This window comes from Gadus macrocephalus, chromosome 20 (assembly GCF_031168955.1).
Source record: "Gadus macrocephalus chromosome 20, ASM3116895v1".
In the NCBI taxonomy this organism is placed as follows: Eukaryota; Metazoa; Chordata; class Actinopteri; order Gadiformes; family Gadidae; genus Gadus; species Gadus macrocephalus.
This window is the reverse complement of record NC_082401.1, coordinates 15,120,001-15,143,474: the sequence shown is the minus strand read 5'-3', so window position 1 is coordinate 15,143,474 and position 23,474 is coordinate 15,120,001. Positions and strand designations below refer to the sequence as shown.

At 47.8% G+C, this 23,474-nt stretch overlaps 2 protein-coding genes across 5 annotated transcripts in view; one reads left to right on the top strand and one right to left on the bottom strand.

The window, feature by feature from the left end:
* galnt13 (UDP-N-acetyl-alpha-D-galactosamine:polypeptide N-acetylgalactosaminyltransferase 13) overlaps positions 1–14,863 on the bottom strand; it is a 35,208-nt gene extending 20,345 nt beyond the window's left edge. For 2 of the 4 annotated variants that reach the window (XM_060039770.1, XM_060039771.1), the window contains exons 1-4: positions 14,104–14,863; positions 8,021–8,189; positions 5,231–5,397; positions 4,089–4,296 (exon numbers count right to left, since the gene is read on the bottom strand). In XM_060039770.1, coding sequence (XP_059895753.1) covers positions 4,089–4,296; positions 5,231–5,397; positions 8,021–8,189; positions 14,104–14,245 — 686 coding nt within the window. In that variant the 5' untranslated portion in view covers positions 14,246–14,863. The remainder of the gene's footprint in view (positions 1–4,088; positions 4,297–5,230; positions 5,398–8,020; positions 8,190–14,103) is intronic. The other 2 variants (XM_060039772.1, XM_060039773.1) reach the window with 2 other exon arrangements.
* Positions 14,864–19,638: 4,775 nt separating this feature from the next.
* rprma (reprimo, TP53 dependent G2 arrest mediator candidate a) lies at positions 19,639–22,166 on the top strand. Its single transcript, XM_060040240.1, has one exon. It carries the CDS (start codon positions 20,252–20,254, stop codon positions 20,561–20,563), a length of 312 nt encoding a protein of 103 aa, XP_059896223.1. The 5' UTR covers positions 19,639–20,251; the 3' UTR covers positions 20,564–22,166.
* The last annotated feature ends 1,308 nt before the right edge of the window (positions 22,167–23,474 follow it).

The following is a 23,474-nucleotide window of genomic DNA, read 5'->3' as shown; positions in this document are numbered from 1 at the left end:
TGTCCTTTTAACCTCTAATTTATGCTTAAGATAAAAATAAAAGAAAGAGAGTGAAGTGTCTGTTATAGGTTAACCACTTGCAACAACAGCCACTGTGAATGCCCAGTACGACCTTACAGTCGTCCCCAGTAACCAAGACACAACCATTAACAAACTGCTTCCACAAAGACAGCGAAAGCCCTACTGTAACGACTACAGAACCCCTACCGAATACAACATCCTAAAACGACATCCCAGGTCAGGATTTGTTTGTAACCAGATACATGATGATACTGTACATCAAAGGCTCATTATTAAACATGTTAGGGATAATAAGTTGGCAAAAATGAATGTAATTTCTTTTTTTATCCCCGAGACCTCGTGAAGGCAGCCGTGTTCAGCCTGTCTGGTCTCAGCTAATGAGCTGCTCTGTGTTATTAATGGAGCCGAGATGCACTCAGCATATATATCTCCTGCACATAATCAAATCTGCCAGCGCACCTTATTGCTGCTGCACATACTTATAGGCATCAATATAGGGGCGGGAATCAAAAGAGAAATGGCTCCATAATACAATACAGGCTCTGAAACACGATACTAATTTCTGCCAGGCACCTGGAGCCAAATACATGTCTGTCTTAAAATACGGGATGGGCCAGTGGAAACGGGATCTATTTTAGACTTCCCAATGCAGCCTTCCCTGTTTCCCCTTGACTGACAAGACGGCCATGAAGTCAATTAAAATAACCAATTCTAAATATAATAATAATGAGGAGGAAGCCGCAAAGGGTGGCTTCAGGTCCAGGGGACAGATGAGTTGCTTTCCTTGGCAAAGGTAAATTATGAATGCAAAATAATACCTTCCATACTTCAGCGGTTTTACAATGAGTTTCACGGCGGCTATATTTGCATGACACATGCAAACACTTGATAATTTATACTTAAACCTATTATAAATTATAAATACACCTGTGTCTCTCCTGCACAGAGACTTCATCATTCATCATCATAACACATCTGAACAAACACTTGCTTAACCTTGAATGAGTCACACATTCATTATGAATCTTGCAACCTTATGCTATCGTTTAGAGTTATTTGGGTGAGTGTCATGATTATACAGCGTCATTTGATTTGAAGGAACACCCATATCTGACTCATGGACCCATTGTTTCTCTCTATATATATTTTAGGAGCTGTTATTTAAGGAGTGAAGATAGACAGGAAAAATGGGTCAAGTTATGATACACCACAAGTCTAACCAAGCACTAGGGTACACAGTTTGATTCCACTGTGAGCACCTTTCACGAAATCTCGTACGCTAGTGCTTGGTGGGGTCATCCCTATGTTCCCCGTTTTTAAAAAAAAAGGTCCTATGTTCCCCGTTTTTCCCAAAAAGGGTCCTATGTTCCCAGTGGCGCAAAAAGTGGGTATGCACTATATGCAGCGCATAGGGGCGCCGAACCAGAGGGGACGCCAAAGCGATGGAAGTAAAATTATTTCAGTCTGCATTTTCTGTATTTAACAGCGTTTGTGTACATGATATGATGATCAATAACAGAGGAACGTCACTGATAAGGAGCCCCCCCGCTCCTTCGCCTCCCTCCCCCCCTCCTCCCCACACGGCGCTCCAGTGGCCGCCCCCTCGACCACGCCCTGGAGGCGAGCGCCAGAGTGTCTTAATTTGAACCGTATTGTCATCTGATGACACGTACCTCAATATGGAGAGGCAGAGAAGAAAGCCCTCGGGGTCACAACATAGAAAAAGAAAGATTGGGAAGGTCGTTTTTATGTCAGTGTATCAAGAGGAGGCTAGTAAATATACAGGTTAGCTAAATCTACTACTAGTAAAACAACAGGTTGCTGTTGTCTTGCAACTGTGTACTGATCAGAATGGAGCCTACAATATAACGGATCATAACAAGAAAAATAAAGGAACTTGTTTGTGGTTATTTTGTTTTACTTCAATCTCTATGCAAGTCTTTGTTTTATGTCAATAGACCCAGTAAAAACAGAGTTATAAAGTTGATACTTTATAACTCCGTTAATAATCCAAAATTTAATAAATTAATAAATCAAAAAATAAATAAAAAGATTATTATCGTATCTGAATCGAGACTGAATCGTTCTGCACAGTATTACGATGCATCGAAGAATCTATTATTTTTCCCACCCCTATTGGTTACTGTACTCCAACAGTTCTAACAGAGTCTATTGTTTTGCATGTAAGCTTTTTGGTGAAACTAGAGTGGTGGGGTATAATAACTGGCAGTGTCTTTCAAAGATACTGAAGCACCATGAAACAAGTGGTTACCACATAAATGCTTATCTGATGTGGAAAGAATTGGCACCCCGCTTATGCCTAGGTAAAACTATTGATAGCGAATTGCAGAGAGCCTGTTGACTCGAGTGATCGACTGCATACTCTTCCTTGCAGAAAGAAACCTGCCACTGAGGGGGACTGTGAAGATGTGAATGGCATCTTCACTGTGTTAACATGTTTTAAAAGATTCACGTGTTCCTGTGTGGCTGTTAGCCCTGTAATAGTCTGCAGCTGTGGCTCATAGATTAATTGAGCCACACCCTTTCTGGTGCTCCTTAAGAGGGCCAGAGTTTTAGACTGGAGGGCGGCTTGAGTTGTGCAAGTGACTCGACGTTTTTACCAACAACATTGTGCGTTGAGGAAACTCTTTTTCACAGGGACAAAATGCACAGATAGGAAATCCTACAAATGGACATTTTCTGGGTATCCTTGATCTCTTATAGCACGGTTGAAGGTTCGATGTTACACTGGCAGAGCATCTTAGAAAGGCTGACTCTAAAAAAAACACCGGATATCTGTCCTGGTGCACTCAAAATGAATTTTTTGAATCAATATCAGAGTGTGTTTTAGGTCAAATTTGTGCCCAGATCAAAGAGGGGGGGGGGGGGGGGGCGCCTGCTATGTGTCTGCATACCCCCCAGAAAGTAGGCAGTTGCGCCCCTGTATGTTCCCCTGTAGCCATACATACCGGGGAACATAGGACCCTTTTCTGGGAAAAGGGTCCTATGTTCCCCGCAATCTATCAATCTTTCAAAATATTTCAACTTTGACGAGACATTCACGTGATGACAGCCAATCAGCGTTCAATAGCGTGGCCACTGAGTGACATGTGTAACGTAACAGCCAATCAGCGTTCAACCGGCCAACTCAGTGCAGTGCATTCCGGGGTGAACTGCAGCATGGAGGAGAAAGTGATTGTTGCCATTTGCGACTCCCGGAGCTCTTTATGTAATAGTATATAATATAATATAATTGTATAATAATATCACGGCAAAAGCTCTGTGCGCCTCCGGATGGCCGTAGCGCGGGGAGCTCTCGTAGGGATTGGGCTTCTCGGGGTTTGTTTACCGGCGTATGAATAGACTGCGTCAGGTTATCCGACGTCTCTCCCTCTTCCACAAAAGGTAAAGACATGCAATGGTAGTTATCTCGGCCGGAATTTGGCAGGGATGGGGGAAAAAGTAACAGACCGGAGAACATAGAACCCTTTTTTTGAAAAAGGGTCCTATGTTCCCCGGTCACATACATATCGGGGAACATAGGACCCTTTTTGGGAAAAGCGGAGAACATAGGACCCTTTTTTACAAAAAGGGTCCTATGTTCCCCAGTCTCATACAAAGAGGGGAACATAGGACCCGGGGAACATAGGACCCGGGGAACATAGGACCCGGGGAACATAGGGATTGCCCCGGTGTACGCTAGTGCTTGGTTAGCTAGCTAATGCTTGGTGTACTCTAGTGCTTGGTTAGCTAGCTAATGCTTGGTGTACTCTAGTGCTTGGTTAGCTAGCTAGTCATTGGTTTACGCTAGTGCTTGGTTAGCTAGCTAATGTTTGGTATACGCTAGTGCTTGGTTAGCTAGCTAGTTCTTGGTGTACGTTAGGGCTTGGTTAGCTAGCTAATGCTTGGTGTACTCTAGTCCTTGGTTAGCTAGCTAGTCCTTGGTGTACGCTAGTGCTTGGTTAGCTAGCTAGTCCTTGGTGTACGCTAGTGCTTGGTTAGCTAGCTAATGCTTGGTATACGCTAGCGCTTGGTTAGCTAGCTAATGCTTCCTCTGCTCCTCCTACCTGTCCTCCTTGATGCGGGCCAGCAGCGGCTCCAGCCAGCCCGCGGTGCACTCGCAGTGGGCATCCAGGAAGGTGATGACCTGGCCCTTGGTGGCGGCGGCGCCCCGGAGCCGCGCCCGGATCAGCCCCGAGCGCTGCTCCATGCGCAGCACGCGCACCGGCACCTCCAGCGTGCGCACGTAGTTCTCCAGCTTCTTCTTCAGGAAGTCTGCGTGGAGGGGCAGGGGGCAGAAGTAAGGGGGGAGTGAGACAGGAGGGCGTGTGGGACAGAGAAGGAGTGAGAAAGGAGGGGGAGTGAGACGGGAGGGCGTGTGGGACATTGGGGGAGTGAGGCAGGAGGGGGAGTGAGACAGAAGGGGGGGTGAGACAAAAGGGGAGTGAGACAGGAGGTGGCTGAGACAAGAGGGGGAGCAAGAAAAAAGGGGAGTGAGACAGAGGGGGGGTGAGACAGAGGGGGAGTGAGACAGCGGGGGAGCGAGAAATCACGCAGTGCTAACGCTAGGCTAGCGGGTTGTGGGCGTTTTTGAGCACTTGGTGCAAACCCCAATGTCCCGCGGCCTACCCTGTCGCTGCCCTTCAGCCCCTACCTGCTCCTTAGTGACACACGTCCCACTCACTGTGAGAGCGTGAGAGACAGTAGTGTCTAAACCAGGGGTCTCAAACTCAAGTTACCTGGGGGCCGCCGATGGTAGAGTCTGGGTCAGGCTGGGCCGCATCAAATATTCCACAGAAAAAAGGAGCACAACTGACCCAATGATCGGGGCTATAATTAGATCACGTTGGCTATGTAATCGCTGACAACTGGGGACATTTCATAGCGGTTGGTGGAAACCGGGACATTTTAGCGTCCTTTGGCTTTTGTCGGGATTCAGGACACGCAACTCAAAATTGGGACTGTCCCGGCAAAACCGCGACATCTGGTTACCCTATAACAAGTGATAAAAAAGTGTGGCAAGCCACTCAGCAAAAATGTGCGTTTGACAACAACGTGCGGTCCGCACTAACACTAAACTTTGATGTCAAGTAGGGGGCCACAAAATATCATCCTGCGGGCCTCAATTGGCCCCCGGGCCGCGAGTTTGAGACCCCTGGTCTAAACAGAAGTCGGGAGGATGTGGTGTGTGTGGCGGCGGCGGCCCCACCTCTCTCGCTGGCGTCGTCCACCAGCAGGATCTCCAGCAGCAGGTGGCGGGGCGAGCGCGTGATGACGCTGTGCACCGTCCGCAGCAGCGTGCTCCACGCCTCGTTGTGGAACACGATCACGATGCTGGTGGTCGGCAGGTCGTCGGCGAACACCTTGCTCTTACACCTGGACGGGAGGGAGGGAGGGGAGAGAGGAGAGGGAGGGAGGGAGGGGAGGGGAGGGGAGGGAGGTGGGGAGGGGAGGGAGGGAGGGAGGAGGGGATGGAGGGAGGAGGGGATGGAGGGAGGGAGGGGAGGGAGGGAGGAGGGGATTGAGGGAGGGGAGGGAGGGAGGCAACAAGCAAGAAAGAAAGGATGGAAGGAAGGAAGAAGAATGAAGGAAAGAAAGTAGGAAACGGAAGGAAGAAAGATGGAAACGAAGGACAATATGAAAGATTTAGTTCCCCCCAGTGAAGCCCTCCCAGCAGCAGGTAGCTGGTCTTTGTGGAAGTTGATTGAGGGAAGTCGAAACCCACCTCCGCCACCGTTCCAGGAAACAGTCAAACCTGTTACCACCGTGTTTTGGCACAGCGCCTGTAAACACACACCACGCTCCGTTTGACGCCCTACCCCGGCGCCGGCCCGACGTCTCGGCCGCATCCAGCGAGCGGGGACGAGGCTGAGCGGTGGGCCGGGCGCCGCGCGGGGGATCATGTGAAATAACAACGATCTGACGGCTAGAAACAGCGAGCGGGGAGAGAGTCGGGGTGGGAAGTGACGGATCGTGACAGCAGCCAGTGGAGCAGAGAACAAAAACGCGGCTCATTCCGCTCCAGTCAAGGTGACAGCGCCCGAGTGACACAACTAGGCCACCTAGGTGCCCATTAAGACGTCTCCGTCCCCCGGCCGAGCCGATGGATGTCAGCGGTGCAGACTTCCCCTTTGTCTTGAGCCCGTAAAGCCGCAGACTCCCTCCGCGAGGGTTCAGCGATGGCTGGTGTTTTTAATGACTGCTCCGCAGTCGCTCGATGGAATGTGATGAATAGGCCGGAGAGTTAAGCTAGTTATGAATGCAGAGCGTTTCGTACAAAACCGGTGAACATTGGGATCATTCTGTGAAGATAATCGACATAAAAGTTAATTTTATCGCGTTATTCTTAAGGGAGGACTGCAAAGTCATGGGCAAAGTCAATGTAGTTTCTTCATAGGGACGAAGTTAACTCCTTGGGAATCGTTCACATGAGTAAACTGCGCTTCAGAGTCCCTGAGCGCCGCCTGAATCAAACGGCGGTTTCCGATAGTTTGCGTCGAGTTTGAACTGACCCCTGAAACGGCACTTCTGAGAGGAGCGCGTCGCCGTGCAGACGAATGTGCTGCTCTTGTCGCCCACACACTGCCCTGTGAACGTGGTACCGTTCTCAAGAGCGGCGGAAAAAAGTGAACCTACGTAAAGGTACGTTCAGCCATCGAATGCAAGCGTCTCCCGGCTCCTTCGCTCACAATGCAAAGTAATTACAACACTTATTTTTTTGTGAGGGCAGCTGACACAATTAAGAATGAAAGAGATAACATCTCATTAAGCACTGCCACATAATGGAGGGCCGGGCTGAAATCACCGAGACTTCGAAAGCGGAAAGCTAATTACGAAAAGGCGTTTTCCTTCCGTGGGCGGGATTGCATCATTGTCAAATTTGAGGAGATGTTTAGCTTGGGGCTACAATACGGTCTTTGATCACAGCTTCATCCCGATCTGAGACATCCGTCTCTCCGCGAGACGAGAGAGAGATCCCCGGCTGACACGTCGGGTTACTGAGAGGACATTACAACGGCAGGGAGCTCCAAGGTTCACACAGTTCCACAGCAGTTGTCGTGACGGCTAGACGAGTCGTTCTGGACGCCGAGGGAGCTGAGGACTATCTCTCTACGCCAAATGAATGACAAGCAGCTCAAGTGAAGACATATATATATATAACCTAGGCAGTCATGTTCTCACTGTGAAGACTCACAGAGTCTCAGTGTGGGTTATGGTGTATAAAGGTATGAGGACGGTGCGTTGTATGGGAGCCAAAAGTTAGTGTGGCTAAGGGTAAAGGCCGGGCAGCGTCCTGGAATCAGGATCAATCTGACAGCGGAACTGAGGGCAGCTCCGACAATGCTCCTAAACAACATCTTAAAACAGAGCTTCTTTAGTTTAGCTTTCTCCTCATCAGTAAAAGGTGCTGTTGGTAAGATTTAAGAGCTCTGATTTGCACAATTTTTAGAGATGCCATCGCCATCCATCAGCTTTTAGTGAGTGAAATAACCTGTGAGGATATCCGTTTGGAGTTGACTGCCTGCCTCTGTATGAGACCGTTTGGAGTTAAGACCGCGCCCAGTTAATTTCTGACCAATCGGGGTATCTGACCATTTCGATTTTAGATCACAGTCGGAGGTCTCTTTCCTGATTAGTTCGGGGAATACATTTGCCTTTCAATCTGAGGTGAGTTTTATCGGTTGTCTAGTTTTAAATCTCTTTTCGCTTATTCCCTTTACAACGCCTAAATCGTTCCAACAGCCCCTTGATGTGTAATCTTGTTTCCCTCACTCAAGCGTCTGAAGTATATATCTCTGCGATAGTGATTGTTGTTCAGTTGTTTTATACTTTATTCTTGCATTGAGTTACATTGTTTCTCTTATGAAGCCCAAAAAGTGCGATATAGATCAAGTTTTAGTGAGGATATGATACATCAATTGAGTGTTCAATTCATTGTTCAAATCATTGATTCATCGATTGACCGATTCATCGATGGATCGATTGACCATGCACTCACCCGTCGAGCCTAACATCTGGCAGGCTGCGGTTCAGCGCGATCATGTCGCTGGCCATCAGGTTGAACTGGTTGATCTTAAACATCTCCTTCATCTTGTCCTGGGAGTCCTTTGGGATGTTGACCGCCTTGCCCATCTCCCCCGGCCCCTCGTGGCTCCGGGAGATCACCGCTGGGGGGGGGGGGGGGGGGAGGGGGGAGAACGTCGGGAGGTCAGGGACCTGAACCTAAACTCATAGACCAATCGTCTCTCTCTATATATATGTCAGGAGCTGTTGTGCCTTTACCGACAGGACGGTGAAGACAGGAAAGATGGGGTAACTTATGTTACCCCATCTAACATCACCAATCAAGGAGGGTAGGAGAAGCTGAGGAGGAGAAGGGGCTTAATGTGAGGACAGGACTCTTCTCAGGGGGCCGTCTTGGCTAGGTAGTGCTGCTAACCTAGCACTAGCCTACACAGGCTATTCCACTGTGTCCACTGTGTTCCTAGCTAGCTAGTGCTTGGTGTACGCTGGTGCTTGGTTAGCTAGCTAGTGCCGCTCACCCTTTACGGAAGCTCCTCCGTCAATAGAGACACAAGGGTATGAGACACAACATGGTGCAAGCGTCTCTTCACACAAACCATTATGGTGCTTTTATAAAATACGTTTCACGAGGCAAGTGGAAAACATTACGGCGTGCGAGGGCACCCCATGTTTTCGTCGCAGTTTTGGAAGAGCTGAAAATGATGCCATGTTTTTTCAGAAGTGTAGTGTGTTCAATTGTGTAAAGAGGAAGAGTGTAGCAAAGGGGAAGGATTATGCACCGTTTACATTTACATTTCTCTCGCCTGACATTTATGGTTCTGCCATCCCAACAGAACATCCCATATACACTTAATACACATTAAGGCGACCTATTTTTATACTAGCGCTCACCTCTCACTCAGCAGCACATTACTGGCAGGCACTACAGCACTGCAGTCCCCATCGCTCGCACACATGCACTCCCAGCTCCCATCATTATCACACACACCGGGAAAATATACCTGCGTCTCTGCCTCTCTCTCAAACACACACACACGCACGCGCGCGCGCGTGCGCGCACACACACACTCACACACAATCGAGCCAGGACTATGTATCTGGTGTCTCTACCTCTCTCTCCCTCACTCTTAAACACACACAACACACACACACAAGGAATATATATATGCATCTCTGCCGCTCTCTGAAACGCACAAACACACACACACACACACACACACATTCACACACACACTAGGAGTATATATCTGGTGTCTCTATCTCCCTATCTCTCTCAGACACACACACACACACAAATGCACTAATACAAAGGCCCTCTCTCTCTCTCTCTCTCTCTCTCTCTCTCTCTCTCTCTCTCTCTCTCTCTCTCTCTCTCTCTCTCTCTCTCTCTCTCTCTCTCTCTCTCTCTCTCTCTCTCTCTCTCTCTCTCTCTCTCTCTCTCTCTCTCTCTCTCTCTCTCTCTCTCTAATAATCTCTCTGAGTAAATGCAGCGATTTCCTCTCAATGGCCCCACACAATTCACACGAGTCACGTGAGCTCAGGTTAAGAGGATTCCAGGCCGACCCCTGACCCCTGATTCTCCTCTTTATGCTGTGTTGTCGACTTCCCCCCACACACACACACACACTCCTTTTCTCAATGGAGCTTCCTGACACGCTCCATTAGGCCGCTGTCTTAAATCTGATGGGCTTGGCCACAGATCTGATCAGGATTATTGGGCAACCTGTCCGTCACGTCCAGAGCTCTGCAGGGCACGGCCCCACTGTGTTATTCTGCAGGTGAGCCTTCGTATCGACGCCAAAGCCTGTTTCACTGAGGAGTAGGCGGAGGTAACATCCAGTTTTTCTTCCTCCTGTTAGGAGGAGCATAATGCCGGGACAAGTTAATTGACATTGAAACCCAAAGACTACTCTTTTGATTTATTTGAAAGTCTTCAAATATTAACAACACCATGCCGCACCATAATCAATAAAGGAAGACCTATTCCATATGTACCCTGTAAGAGAGAGCTTCTAAGCTTGCATTTGAATATGGTGTTCATTCACTCTATCCTATTGAATAATTGACCATGGATTCCTGCATGAAGAGCAGGTGTACACCAGGTCATGAGTCTCCCTCTAGACAGCTTGTCTACGCCGAGCAGCGAGAGCTGGGGAGTAAACAGCAGCTTCAAGGTTGACCCTGAAAACCTCAGGAAATTCTGACCACTGCTAATCAGTGCTGGAGTCTGCTATCGGTAAAGGGCTAGGGTCACGATGTGTTGGGTTAAACATCTCACGCCGACAAAGACATGGCCACAAGAGAAAGTTACAGGTGATGAGAGGCACGACTTGAAGACCGCTTATGTTTTTTTCCAACTGAATAAAATAAAAGCAAAGGTGTAAATACGTTTAGAAATAGTAGAGGTAAATACAAAGTTTGAAATCAAACTAATAACTATTTTCGGTACTGATCAATGGATTCAGCAGACCACCTTGACAAAGTCAGAATAACCAGTCACTAATCATCCATAATGAATATTATACATTAATATTCATCAACGAGCCAGATTTGTTCCCCTGGTACTGAGCCTTGATGCACATCGCTTCACTTCACCTACAGAGGACAAAGAGCCTCCATGATGAGCCACGACTACGATCCACCGAGAAGAAAACAGAGGAGTTAGACTCCCAGGGGCTTCGGTCTCGCCCAGCAACCCTGCCTGCAGCGTGGGCCCGACGTCCCGCTAACACTAATAAGCCTAATAAGTCTTCTGGGCCCTGAACACCTCCAGACACGGGAGCCCAGCGAGAGGCTTCCGCTGTCCTCTCCACTCCGGCGAAGCACAAGACGCTCGCTCGTGTGTAATGTTTCACCGGTTGTTTCATTGCATCTTTTATTGTAGGTTGGCTGGCCGCTTTGATCCGCCCACACCTCACCCCAACAAGACACGGGTCAGTTTTCTTGTTATTGTTTCTTTGCATAGACTGATTGGACCTTTATATAACCTCGTTCATATAACCACTTAAAACACTAGTTTATGAGGAGGGCTTTGTGGATTTCATTAGAAACAGTTGATTAAAAGTTCCCCCGATCAAAGTCCCTGCGCGTTCCCCAGGCAGAGGTCTGCGTCTGCCTGGCTAGACAGACAGATTGCTCTGATCAAATTCAAACACGCCGCTAATTATCCTCACGTCCACGCGAGCGTGCGTGCCTACACACCCCAGAGGAGCCCCCGCACCACGGACCCCCCCCCCCCCCCCCTGCGACAGCCGGAACACATCGCATCACTGCACCAACCCAAAGACTTTTCTAAGCAGCGTTCGATACGCCACGTTGATTAACCATGCATGATTCATACGGCGCTCAACCCTCCACGTTTGAGGAGTTCTGATTGCCCGACATGAGCCGTTACCGGTCCTCAGCGTCCGCGTGCCTGGCTGAGTATCTGCAGCACCGGCGGGATCCAAACGCTCACCCCCGGTGGAAGTGCTGATCCACGGGCAGACCTGGCTATCAACCGTTCCCCCAGCACCGCCTCAACCTCCCACAGCTACCTCTTCACGCTGCATTTAGTCTGTGCGATCATGCAGTCTGAGGATTTATTTATTTATTTTTACTTTGTAAGACACTTGTATCACGGGTCTGAGTGAGTGATGAGCGATGCTGTGGATACCCCCCCCAGAGTCTTCCCAACGGGTCAGAGCCGAAGGAGGTGTGGTTCACACACACACACACACACACACACACACACACACACACACACACACACACACACACACACACACACACACACACACACACACCCTCGCACTTACGCACACAAAAACACACATACACACACTATTAGACTGCAACTCTCCACAGTCTATTTCCAGCCAAATGATGATGACCGACCATCTTTACCCACGATTGCTTCAGGGGCCACGATAAAGAAATGGCCAAGCACTGAAAAATGTTGAAATGAGATATGAGCCTTTTTTCTAAACATAACTTTTGCTGAGGTTGATATGTTTGAAGAAAGACTCTAGATTGCCCTTTGTCAACGTAGGAAAGGTAATATTCGTTCAAGGAAAAGCAAACATTAGAAATACTTGAGTGTTGAAAAATCCATAATTCATTCTGGAAGAACAGTCTTCTTATGTTTCATAAAGAAAAAGCCATAATGAACAGAACAGATTCTGGGATTGCGCGCACGTATTGAATAAAGCCGAGCGGTGTTTTGATCTCCTCACCACAGCTCGTTTTACCCTCCCTACAATGACCTCGCAGGGATCAGGTTAAAATCAATATCCAACAGTTCACTATAGAGGTCCGTTCTACGGACCAACACAGGCCTGTCGTGGTTGAGTCATTACTAAATCAGTAGAAACTGATCCGGACATTGAAGATGAGATACGTTGTGCTTTCACAACTTTGGCACACCGAATGGATCGCCTTTTGACTTTGATGGAGATTCACGATGGCTCCCAAAGCCCTGAGTGTGTAAACACCCGACAGTGAAACCGTTCAAGGCTAACTCTAACACATGTCTTAGCCCTCATTTGCACCAAATCAGGCGTTGCGGCAATTACCGCAAACTGCGGCGTCGAAGTGGGAGTGTCAGTTCCTGGCCCGTTTCTGTGACATAACGTTGTGAACTTAAACCCCTCGGGTGGTTTAAGTTAATTTCTGGAAAGGACGGAGGTGACCGGTCTCTCTTCTGTCTTCAGGGTTTATCGTAAACAGTCATAAGCCACAATGCTAATGTTACGTGGTAGGCCAGGTTCTGCTTCCCGTGGGTGACTGCCGGTCTGATCGCTGGCCTGACGTAATTGTTTATTCTCGATAGTTTATTCAGTTTCAATTCTTTCACAGCCCCATGCTGACTCCCACCGCCGCAGCTTAAACGCATTACCCCCATTCAAAAGCACGGTTGAACCGGCCTTTTCGCCCGCAACGCCTGATCCTGTGCTAACCAGACCTTAAAAAGGGACACTCTGGAAGATAGGATGTGTCGATCACAGGAGGGATTCGTACTGGCTCAGCATCCTCAACCTCCTCAGCCTCCCCATCACCCACAGCCTCCACGAACTCACACATAACAAACACTGGGATTTGCTTCCCCTGCGGGATTATGATATAACAGCTCAGCAGACAGCGGTGTTGAGAGGTGAGCGTTTGGATGATGTTTCAAGGCTTTTCAACAGAATAGCGATTTGTCCCGTTTATTTGAATGCAGGGCTGGTTTGGTGTTACAACGTCTGGTTTTCATGGTGCAGCAGAAGACGAATACTGATAAAATAAGACTTCTGTCCTCCCTTTTCTCTATGAGCCTTCTGTCCCCTGTTTTCTCTTTGCACCATCTTAAGGTTGCGCCGTCTATTTAGATTTGTATCGATCTTGACACACTTATTGATCGCATGACGTAACACAGCAGCAGACACCCCGTGAGCGCCGTGTAACGGGAGACCGCCGCACTTCTGTGTGTGTGCGTACGTGTTTGTGTGCGTTTGTGTCTTCAAATCTCCGCGACGACCGTTAACTGTCTCTGCAGCGTCTTCCCACCTCGTTCCCCTGTTTAAAACGTCCCAGCCATCCTCTCTGGGAGCCCGCTTACTTGAGGAAGGAAGGAAATAGCCTGCTAAAGAGGGCTGGCCCGCAGCCGCGGTTCAGGCTAATAAACTCATTGTCCCAGATAGCCAGCCAGGGGACCACATCCAAGGGCTTTCTCTATCAGGCCAATTTGACGTTTAAGTCTTCCGCCCTGAGGATCCATTAACTCCACATATCAAACTCCTTGGCCAAAAATAGACATTTGTGGGGTCGGTGAAACCATGCAGTCCAACACAAATGCAAATGAGTAGAACAAATACCCACCCGAACACTCGTTGCCACAGCACAGTCTGAACACACACACACAGACACACACACAGACACACACACACACACACACACACACACACACACACAAACACACACACACGTAACAAACCGCCTCTTTAGCCTTTTTTCTAGTGGTCCAGAAGGAAACAAGGAACAAGCACATAAAGGTCAAAGGATGGTTGTTCCTTTGGGGGGGGGGAGACTACGACTCACCTCTGAGCGCAGGCAGGAGCGAGCGGTCCTTCCTGTCGTCACATTTGTTGCACTCGCTGAAGTAGAGCAGCAGGAAGACGTCCACCAGCACCCACACCAGAGAGGTGGTGAGCACCACCTTACAGTACACAAACCGCCGCATCGCAGCACTGGGACGGACGGACGGACGGACGGACGGACGAACGGACGGACGGACGGACGGAGGGGCCGACGGCCAGAGGGACAGGGCGAAGGTGAAGGGGGGGTCAGGGTAGGTGGTGGTTTAAGTGTTCAGAAGTGAGACGTCTGCTGCTGCTGCTGCTGCTGCTGCCGGTGGCGCTGGTTGGCTGGGAGGTCAGGGCGGGCCGACAGGGGCAGGTTCGAAGACAGCTGGAGAACACACATCATCCACTGTGGAGGGGAGGAGGGGAGGGGAGAGGGAGGTAGAAGGAGAGGCATCAGGGTGGCCTTGTGTCCACTCAGCGGTTTTCGCGGCGACCACTAGCGGAGGGCTTCTGTAGAAGGGGTCGTAAGGTCAAGAAGCTAACAGGAGCACGGAAAAAAGAGCCCGGTGAAGGAAAAGATGGAGCGTAGAAGTTCAAAGTGTTTTGAGATGAAAGAGACGTTTAAAAAGGATCCTGTGGCGGGGATGGACAAGTAAACAAGGTGTATTCGCGTGGCTACTCTCTTGTTTTGCCCGTTTCTCTGGGTTTTTGTGGACTCCCCAAGATCTGTGTCCATCTAATGCATTTCATTCATCTGCACAGCCACCCCCCCCCCTCCCCCCCCCCCCCCCCACTGAAAGGATAAGTGACGGCAAATGATGCTGTCGAGCTTTCATCAGTGACCAGGTCTTGGCAGATAGCTTTCAGCCCCAACATAGTGTTTAGGAAAACAGAAATGACATGGGCATGAAATGCACACTCTAATGAAAATGTAAATTGTTGAGTATCAGAATTACGTTTCCAAGCACTATGCGCATAGCCGTGCAACACATGAAAGAAAGCAATCTGGACCCATTCAGGACCCCATAAGATTTGAGTACCTGGCCTCAGACTGCAGGATACACACATTGCGAGATAGGCTATAATTTGAATTTCCCCTGTGGATCAATAAAGTATTCATAAAACCACAATATGGTCTTCTAGAGTATTTACAAAATTATGTATTTTGAGGCCAAGGGTTTTTGAAAGCAAGTTATGAAAATAAATAAAGTCTCACTCTGGATGTTAACATTTTCGAAAGTGGGCTTTTGGAGATGTTTGTGTTTGTGAATGTCTTATAAACGCACACCTTTATGTTTCCTTAGAAAAGTCGACAACATATCCTTGCTTTCGGTACCCATGAAGACAACGCCTTCAGAATCCATTACAGACAAGGTGACAATCCCATTTCCTTATCATACCCTTCCCTCAGTCTAGAGCCGGCTGACAGCACTCCTCTCTCACACACAGTCACACACACACACACACACACACACACACACACACACACACACCACACACACACACACACACACACACACACACACACACACACACACACACACACACACACACACACACACACACACACACACACACACACACACACACACACCTCCACCTTCTGTGCTTTCTTACGCCTGCACCGTCTATCCCCGGTACTGACACTCAGCCTGGGCTAGACTGTGTTATCTCATTTCAACAACAAGGCTGCCTGGGCCCAGCTGCATCGCACGCGTTTGATCCCGGTGCAGCTGATAATCAGGACCCCAGCACAACAGCTTCCTCCGGCTCCTCCAGACAGGCGGCAGATGGACACCTTGACGGGCCTCACAGCCGCCTCAGCGAGAGATAAGCAATCAGCACAGTCCAATCAACACAGGTGGAGGCTACGGACTGCGTTGATTGGACGCCATCCCAGGTTCTGATGAGGCGTTTAGATAAGTGTTTGTGTTTATGGGCTCGTCTAGAAAAGAAACGTTGCTTTGACGATGAGATGAAAATCAAAGTACGGTAGTATCGTAACATGCAGAGGATAAGTATGTTAGACTACTATATCTGTCTACTGTCTATTTGTCTATGTACCCGTCTGTCTATGTTCTGTGAAAATCTGCCTGGCTATATGGTACCTGTCTATAGACCGTGCGACTCTGTCTATTTGTCTATGTTGATATCTGTCTATGTACTGTGAGAATCTCCCTGTCTGCCTGGCTCTATACCTGTTAATCTACTGAGCAAGTAACAGCTGACCACAGCACCCGTTGACAGGGGAACAAGACTCTCTCTCTTCAGTGTCTTCCGATGGTTACTCCTGGGCTAATGAGTCTGGTAAAGCTTCTCTCTCAATACTTGATAGGAATGATGAGCTTGTGTTTTCGAAATAGCCAATCCTCCACCTGACGGACAATTCTGCACGCCACCAGAATCAACCCGCACGGAAATCAATACAACTTCCCCGAGATTATGGATGAATGTTGTAGCAAAATACCAAAAAATGGCCTTGTGTCTCTGTGGTTTGTTTCATTTCGTTTTCCCGCAGATCATACAGGAAGGTATATTCCTGGGTCGATCTACTACTACTGCGGTCTGACCACGAGGCCATCGACCAATCCGCAGGCAGCCCCCAGCTCCCAGTCTCTCATCGGCAGTCTGGCTCATTATTCAGAGCGGATGAATATTTCCCATCTGCCCGACAGTGCACTAACACAAGGTCCCTTCATCCATTACTAACCACATGGTCGCCCCCCACACACACACCCACCGACACAAACACCACGACCCGCACGTGGCCTCACAAAACTGGCATTTATGAACAGCGTCTCCGAGCGAGCTGGTCGGCAGCCTATTTGGCAGACGGATGTAAAAGGGTTTGGTTCGCCTTGACTTGGGTTATTAATAAAGTGGCTTTGTGATCGGCGGTGGATTTAAATAACCTTGAGTGACAGTCCTAGACTAGCTCGGTATACCTGCTGCACCCGCCGGTCAAATAGGTTGGAGACACTGAGAGACGGCACGGACCACCCTGGAGACTGACACTACTTGGATGGAGGGTTTGTTTTTCAGTAAACGAGTTGCACACACCTTCACTTACACACACACACACACACACACACACACACACACACACACACACACACACACACACACACACACACACACACACACACACACACACACACACACACACACACACACACACACACACACACACACACACATTCACTTTTACATACACATTCACTTATTCATACGCATTGCCTTATACGTCACTCACACATTCACTTTTACACACATGTTCACTGTACATATATGTTCAGTTATACACACATATTCACTTACACACCTTCACGTATACACACATTCCCTTATGCACGCACATATTCACTTATACACCTTCACATGTACAAGCACACACACACAGACACACACACACACACACACACACAACTTCACTTATACACACACATGACCTTATCCTACCACATCCACATTCACGTATACACACACATCCACCTATGGGACATGTTGTTTTATATCTCTCGTGTAACCCAGAACAGGCGGTGAGTATAAGAAAGCAACCCAGGGCTGATCAGCTTAACCTCTTCACTACCTGCCTGTCTTAATCGCTCAGCGGACATGCGGGGAACGGGACATGATCCGGATAAGTTAGGTTATACTAAGCTATTCTTCTCTGACAGTACGTTACTCTTTAAGGTACGAGCTACGCAAGGCAATCAACAATGTCACTCAATCCAATTATTAATGTCCATCGAGTAGGCCTCCCTTTGGCAAAACTTAAGGGTCCACTGGAAGTAGGATGATTGTGCTGTGCACATTAACAACATTGTTTCATTCAGCTGTGGGAGAAAAACGAGACTTTGACTGTTAACCTGAATTATTACGGTTCATGGGCTGTCCCTGTCCCTCCCGCTCATCATGCATAAAACCAAATGGTAATGTTAACAACCAACATTAATGCAGATCCCAGATTGCTACAATAATTCATGCACATACAACACTTCAAATGAACGATGATGTACTTACAGAAATTATAGACGCAGTTCAGACATGGACCCATTCCAGCCTTGCTTGCCAGCAACGTGTTGAATAGTGATAAGAGACATTACCCAAGAAGACACATTACGTGCGAATTAAACGGATCAGATAGTCCGGCAGACGGGTTTTTATTTCAAGTGCACTGCCTGCAGCCCATCTCAGCACCGAGCGATCCACAATCAATAAGACGGCAGCGGTCCCGTTATAGCGTCCATAATGCCCACCGTTATTAGACGACTCAATTAAATTGCTGCCTAGTTGTTATGCAGTCTCTCCCCCGTCACGCAAACCTACACGTCCTGGTGAGTTTCGGATGCCGCTTCATCTTTTCATTTGGGCCCAATTGATATGCAGCAAAAACATGTCTATGTGTGCACCACCTGTCCTCCGACAGAATATGATGTGTTACAGCCAGACGGCCAGACGCGCGGTACTCCTCTTTAGCGCAATCTAACATCTGCACAACCTACAACCTCTACGATGGGAGAGGATCCTGAATTGTAGCGTTATCCCGGTCTCCCGCAACGCAATATCCGGTCTCCCGGTGTCCTATGAGCTGTGTACGCACTGTCAACAGTCCCCGGAGCTAGAAGAATAAAAACATGGCAAGATGAAGGTAAACGAAAAGGAGAATAAAAAATGTGTTTTAACGAAAAAATCAACAAAGTAATATCCGTAACATTTGATGGAAACATAGTTGTCTATCAGAAGTCCCTCCCTCTCTTCCTCATCTCTCACCGCTGAACCCCTATGGCTAAACCAGTGTAGATGAGAGAACCCGCCCTCTCTCTCGCCAATAACGCTCATACTGAGCATCCCAGTTCCAGGCGAGACGAGAACGCCTGGGAACGAGGTTAGCGCAACCTACAACCCGTGTCTCCGTGTGCTGGTTTGTGATTGGTCGGAAGCCGCGTCGATCAGGAGATCCTCGTGTGTCGTCATTGGTCTCTGGTAAATGGAGGCATTTGTCCCGCAGCTGCTCAATGCAGTACTACATTCAACTACGATGGGTCAATGTAAAAAAAGAATGCATTTTGGTTTGTTTGTGTTTTCGTTGGGATACAGGTGATTAATATATTCGTGGAGGAAAGGCAAAGATAACGCGTGTGTGTGTGTGTGTGTGTGTGTGTGTGTGTGTGTGTGTGTGTGTGTGTGTGTGTGTGTGTGTGTGTGTGTGTGTGTGTGTGTGTGTGTGTGTGTGTGTGTGTGTGTGTGTGTGTGTGTGTGAAAGGCACATGTCCGTATGAGACGTAACAGTCTACAATCCCACGTCTGATGCTTTACAATATAACTGAGCCTCAAGTACAGCCACAGTAAATATGTATTGGTATGCAGTGCAATGCCGCCACCTAGGGGTCGAAGATATATGACATGTGATATAGACCTGCACTAGTGCTCATATAACAGTATATAACCTGGCACTTTGCATTTAGTGACATTATATGCAGCCGCTTTAAAATAAATAGTAAATTCATATTCAGGTCATTTTAACTTAGACTGTATAAATGTTCAACTGTTATAAATTGACAGACAGACAGACAGACAGACAGACAGACAGACAGACAGACAGACAGACAGACAGACAGACAGACAGACAGACAGACAGACAGACAGACAGACAGACAGACAGACAGACAGACAGACAGACAGGCAGGCAGACAGACAGACAGACAGACAGACAGACAGACAGACAGGCAGGTAGGTAGGTAGGTGTGATATGGTGAAATGTGATATCCATATGACGGTCTTTTGGGGGCGCTGTTGCTGTGCGATCTGTCCCTCCCAGCCCGGTGGGTCGGTCCGCCCTCCCCAGGTACAGCAGGCTATAAGAACCGCGGGTCGCTCTTCCCATTCAGCACTGAAACCAGCCACGGGTTACACGAGACATCTAGTGGTGCGACGCCAAAGCAAACCCATCAACCACAGAAGACCCCTCACCCAAAAAGAAAGTCTACCTGGCAACTTCTGCAACTCAACTCAATCATTGTCCTGTGTGTGTGTATGTGTTGGGCTCCTTCCCTCGATCGTCTCCTTATTAAAATCACAGTTTAGATTGGCGTTGGAGTGTTTCCCCTGGATTTCTCCCCCTTTTCTTCCCTCCTCTGACATCCTCAACTTCTGAAGCGGCGATGAATTCGACCGGATTCAACCAGACTGACCTGGGCGGGTTGTTCAACAAGACTGAGGACTTCTTCTGCTGCAACTTTTCCTCGGTGGTGACGGACCACGGCCTGGTGTCCACCGCGCCGGACGAGAGGAGCCTCTTCATCATGAGGGTAGTGCAGATCGCCGTCATGTGCGTGCTGTCCCTCACCGTGGTCTTCGGGATCTTCTTCCTGGGATGTAACCTGCTCATCAAGTCCGAGGGGATGATCAACTTCCTGGTGACGGACCGGAGACCCTCCAAAGAGGTGGAAGCGGTCATTGTCGGAGCGTACTGAGGGGGACTCGGGGGGGGGGGGGGGTCATGAAACTTTAATGGCGCAGTGACTGGTGACTGATGGCGCCACTTACTGAGAACAGTGGATGTTCAGACAGACGGACGTCTCTGGATTTATTTAAGAACTTCAGACGTGAAACGGTCACGTTATGAGTGGGATTTGAATCCGCTGGTGACTGAGGTAAAGGTATTAAAAGTGAGGCTAAACTGTGGAGCCATAGCGCACCCTAAGGCAGTTTTTTTGTAATCTAAGTATTCACAATCGCTGTGATGTATTTGAAGCAGTAGTTGAGGGGGGATGTTTTTCACGAAATTGCACAGGCGATGGAGAATGAATGTGTTGCATGTGTCTATGATTTGCATACCAAATGCAGAATTTTAATCAATGTATGCGCTGTAATCACATTCCTAATGAAAACGAACCGCTCAGTCAATTAAGATAGCCGTGCCTCTCTTTGCTGTACATTCTTACTTTAATTAAAGCATTTTTGTCAAAATTAACCTACTCTGTTTATCCATCTACTAATTACGATTAAGAAATTGTACTCCCGGTTTTTTTCAAAGCACATTTCGAGTATATTCTAATTAGTCACACACTTTTGAATTTCCAAAACATTAATTGCCACTCTAGAGATTCGCACTGTTCTCATCCAATTAGGCCCGTTCCTCTGTTCCCATCTCAATTAGCATGCATTTTGTTGACGAGAATTATCCAGTTTAAAATATCAGCCAGGATTCATCCAGTATGTAGCCTAATACTGTTGTAATCCATCGGGTCATACAAAGGGAGAAACTTCATCTTATTTAATGCTGGTATACAACTGGGAATCAACTGTTATAAACCCCCCACGTCACCAATACCTTTCATTTCTGGCTTTGGATTTGTCTCCATATAAGGAATCCCCTATCTCACAGTATTGTTGCGGTTCATATTCTCCTCTCTCTCTGTGTTTCTGCTTTTGCTCACACTGCCTCCCGGGGTGATGACGGAAGCTTCAAATGACTTCCTAACCCGGGAGGATATAACGATTGCCCGATATATTCCTGTCTAAAACGGGCCCACCTGTGCACGGAAAATAACACTCCATTTAAAAATAAAAAACGATCCTGCACATAATACCCCCAAAACAGCCCCCTGACAATTTCACACATTATTTTCCATCCCTCCTCACTGTATTCGGTGTTCGAGGGACAGATCAATGTGTTGTTTCCCAGAGCATCGTAAACATGGGCTGTTTCAGTCTGCTAATTAAAGTGTGGTGGGCTGTGATTGATGCCAAGCCCATTGCCTCGACTACACTGATTACCCCAGTCTTGTATTTATAGTCATCAATTCAATTGAATGGATAGAACGCTGTCCCCAGAAATAGCCTTCTTGAGTACCTAGGTGTAACCAGATAGTTTAAATCGTAGTCTCTCTCTTTTAAACGTCCCCCTGCGTGTGTTCGGCAGAGTGAAGGGTTAACAACAGCACATTGTGTTTTAAGATGCCCCTGATGCATGACTGCAGCAGTATGTGGCGGTCATTGAATCAAAGCCATGCTGTGTTCAAAGGATGTAATGAAACAATATGTTTATTGACGGACATTAAATTATGTAATGTACTTTTTTCATTTTTTTCATTTCTTGCCTCTGTGTGTTTGTGTGTGTATATTACTCCAACAAAGTATAACGGCACAGATTACTGAAAAAAAGTGACTGAAAAAAGAGGGTTCTTTTATAAGTCTCGCAATTCTCACGCCACTGAAAACACAGCCGAGCCCGGGAAAAACGACAAATCGGACTTGCAGTGATTTATTTGTTTTTCTTCAGGCAAAGAGACCCAAGGGTCCATAATTATTATCTCCAATTTTCTCGCTCATGTATTGCCAACCACTTCAGATAGTATATAGTCCTTGAGGTAGTAATTCAATTTATTGAAGAAATACTATGACAAGTTTGGCATTAGTATGTGCATTGGGGTTGTATTCATGCTTGATGCAAGAGGAAATATGCCCTGAAAACCACCTTCATCAACAGACATAATCACAACATTGTTGCCGTGTAAAGATGGCTAAAATGACATCCTAGCTCCGGATTATTATCTGTACACAGTATCCAGACTTTCTTCCTTGACATTAACACATAATACTGGAACAGAACGCAGGGGAAATGTCTTGACACTTTAATATCTAACAGGGAAAAATCGTCCTTTTGCCACCGTACCCTTGAAAATGTGTTTTATTGTGTCTGATGCACAATTATTCAGTCTGGAAATGTCAGCATTTGAATCATTTAAGGGTCTCTAGTCCCCGGTTGAAAACATTTAGAGGAAAATCCTTTCATTAGCTGTGTGTGTGTGTGTGTGTGTGTGTGTGTGTGTGTGTGTGTGTGTGTGTGTGTGTGTGTGTGTGTGTGTGTGTGTGTGTGTGTGTGTATGTGTGTGTGTGTGTGTGTGTGTGTGTGTGTGTGTGTGCATGAGTGTGTGTGTGTGTGTGCACACATGCCTGTGTGTCATGGCTGTCTGGGTTTGTGTGTGTGTGTCTATTTGTGTGAGTTTGCGTGCCCGCGGGTGCATGCTTGCATGTGTATGTCTGTGTGTGTGTGTGTGTGTGTGTGTGTGTGTGTGTGTGTGTGTGTGTGTGTGTGTGTGTGTGTGTGTGTGTGTGTGTGCGTGTGTGTGTGTGTGTGTGTGTGTGTGTGTGTGTGTGTATTTGTGTGTGAATGCGAACTGAATGAACCAGTTCCTTGACAGACAGCTGGCAGCACTGTCTCTGTCCTGCCTCACTCGGAGCCAGAGTCCCTGGGGAGATAGTCCTCAGATCTGTCCCTGGGACCTCCACTGTCTGCTGCTCTCAGCCAAGGGGCCGGCCCGCCATCTCCTCACGTGTGTGTGCTGTGAATGTAATCATGCCGCTCCAAATACAATACCA

Excerpts from the sequence above, each read along its gene's own strand:
- rprma (XM_060040240.1), top strand. The coding sequence starts at position 20,252 with ATGAATTCGACCGGATTCAACCAGACTGACCTGGGCGGGTTGTTCAAC.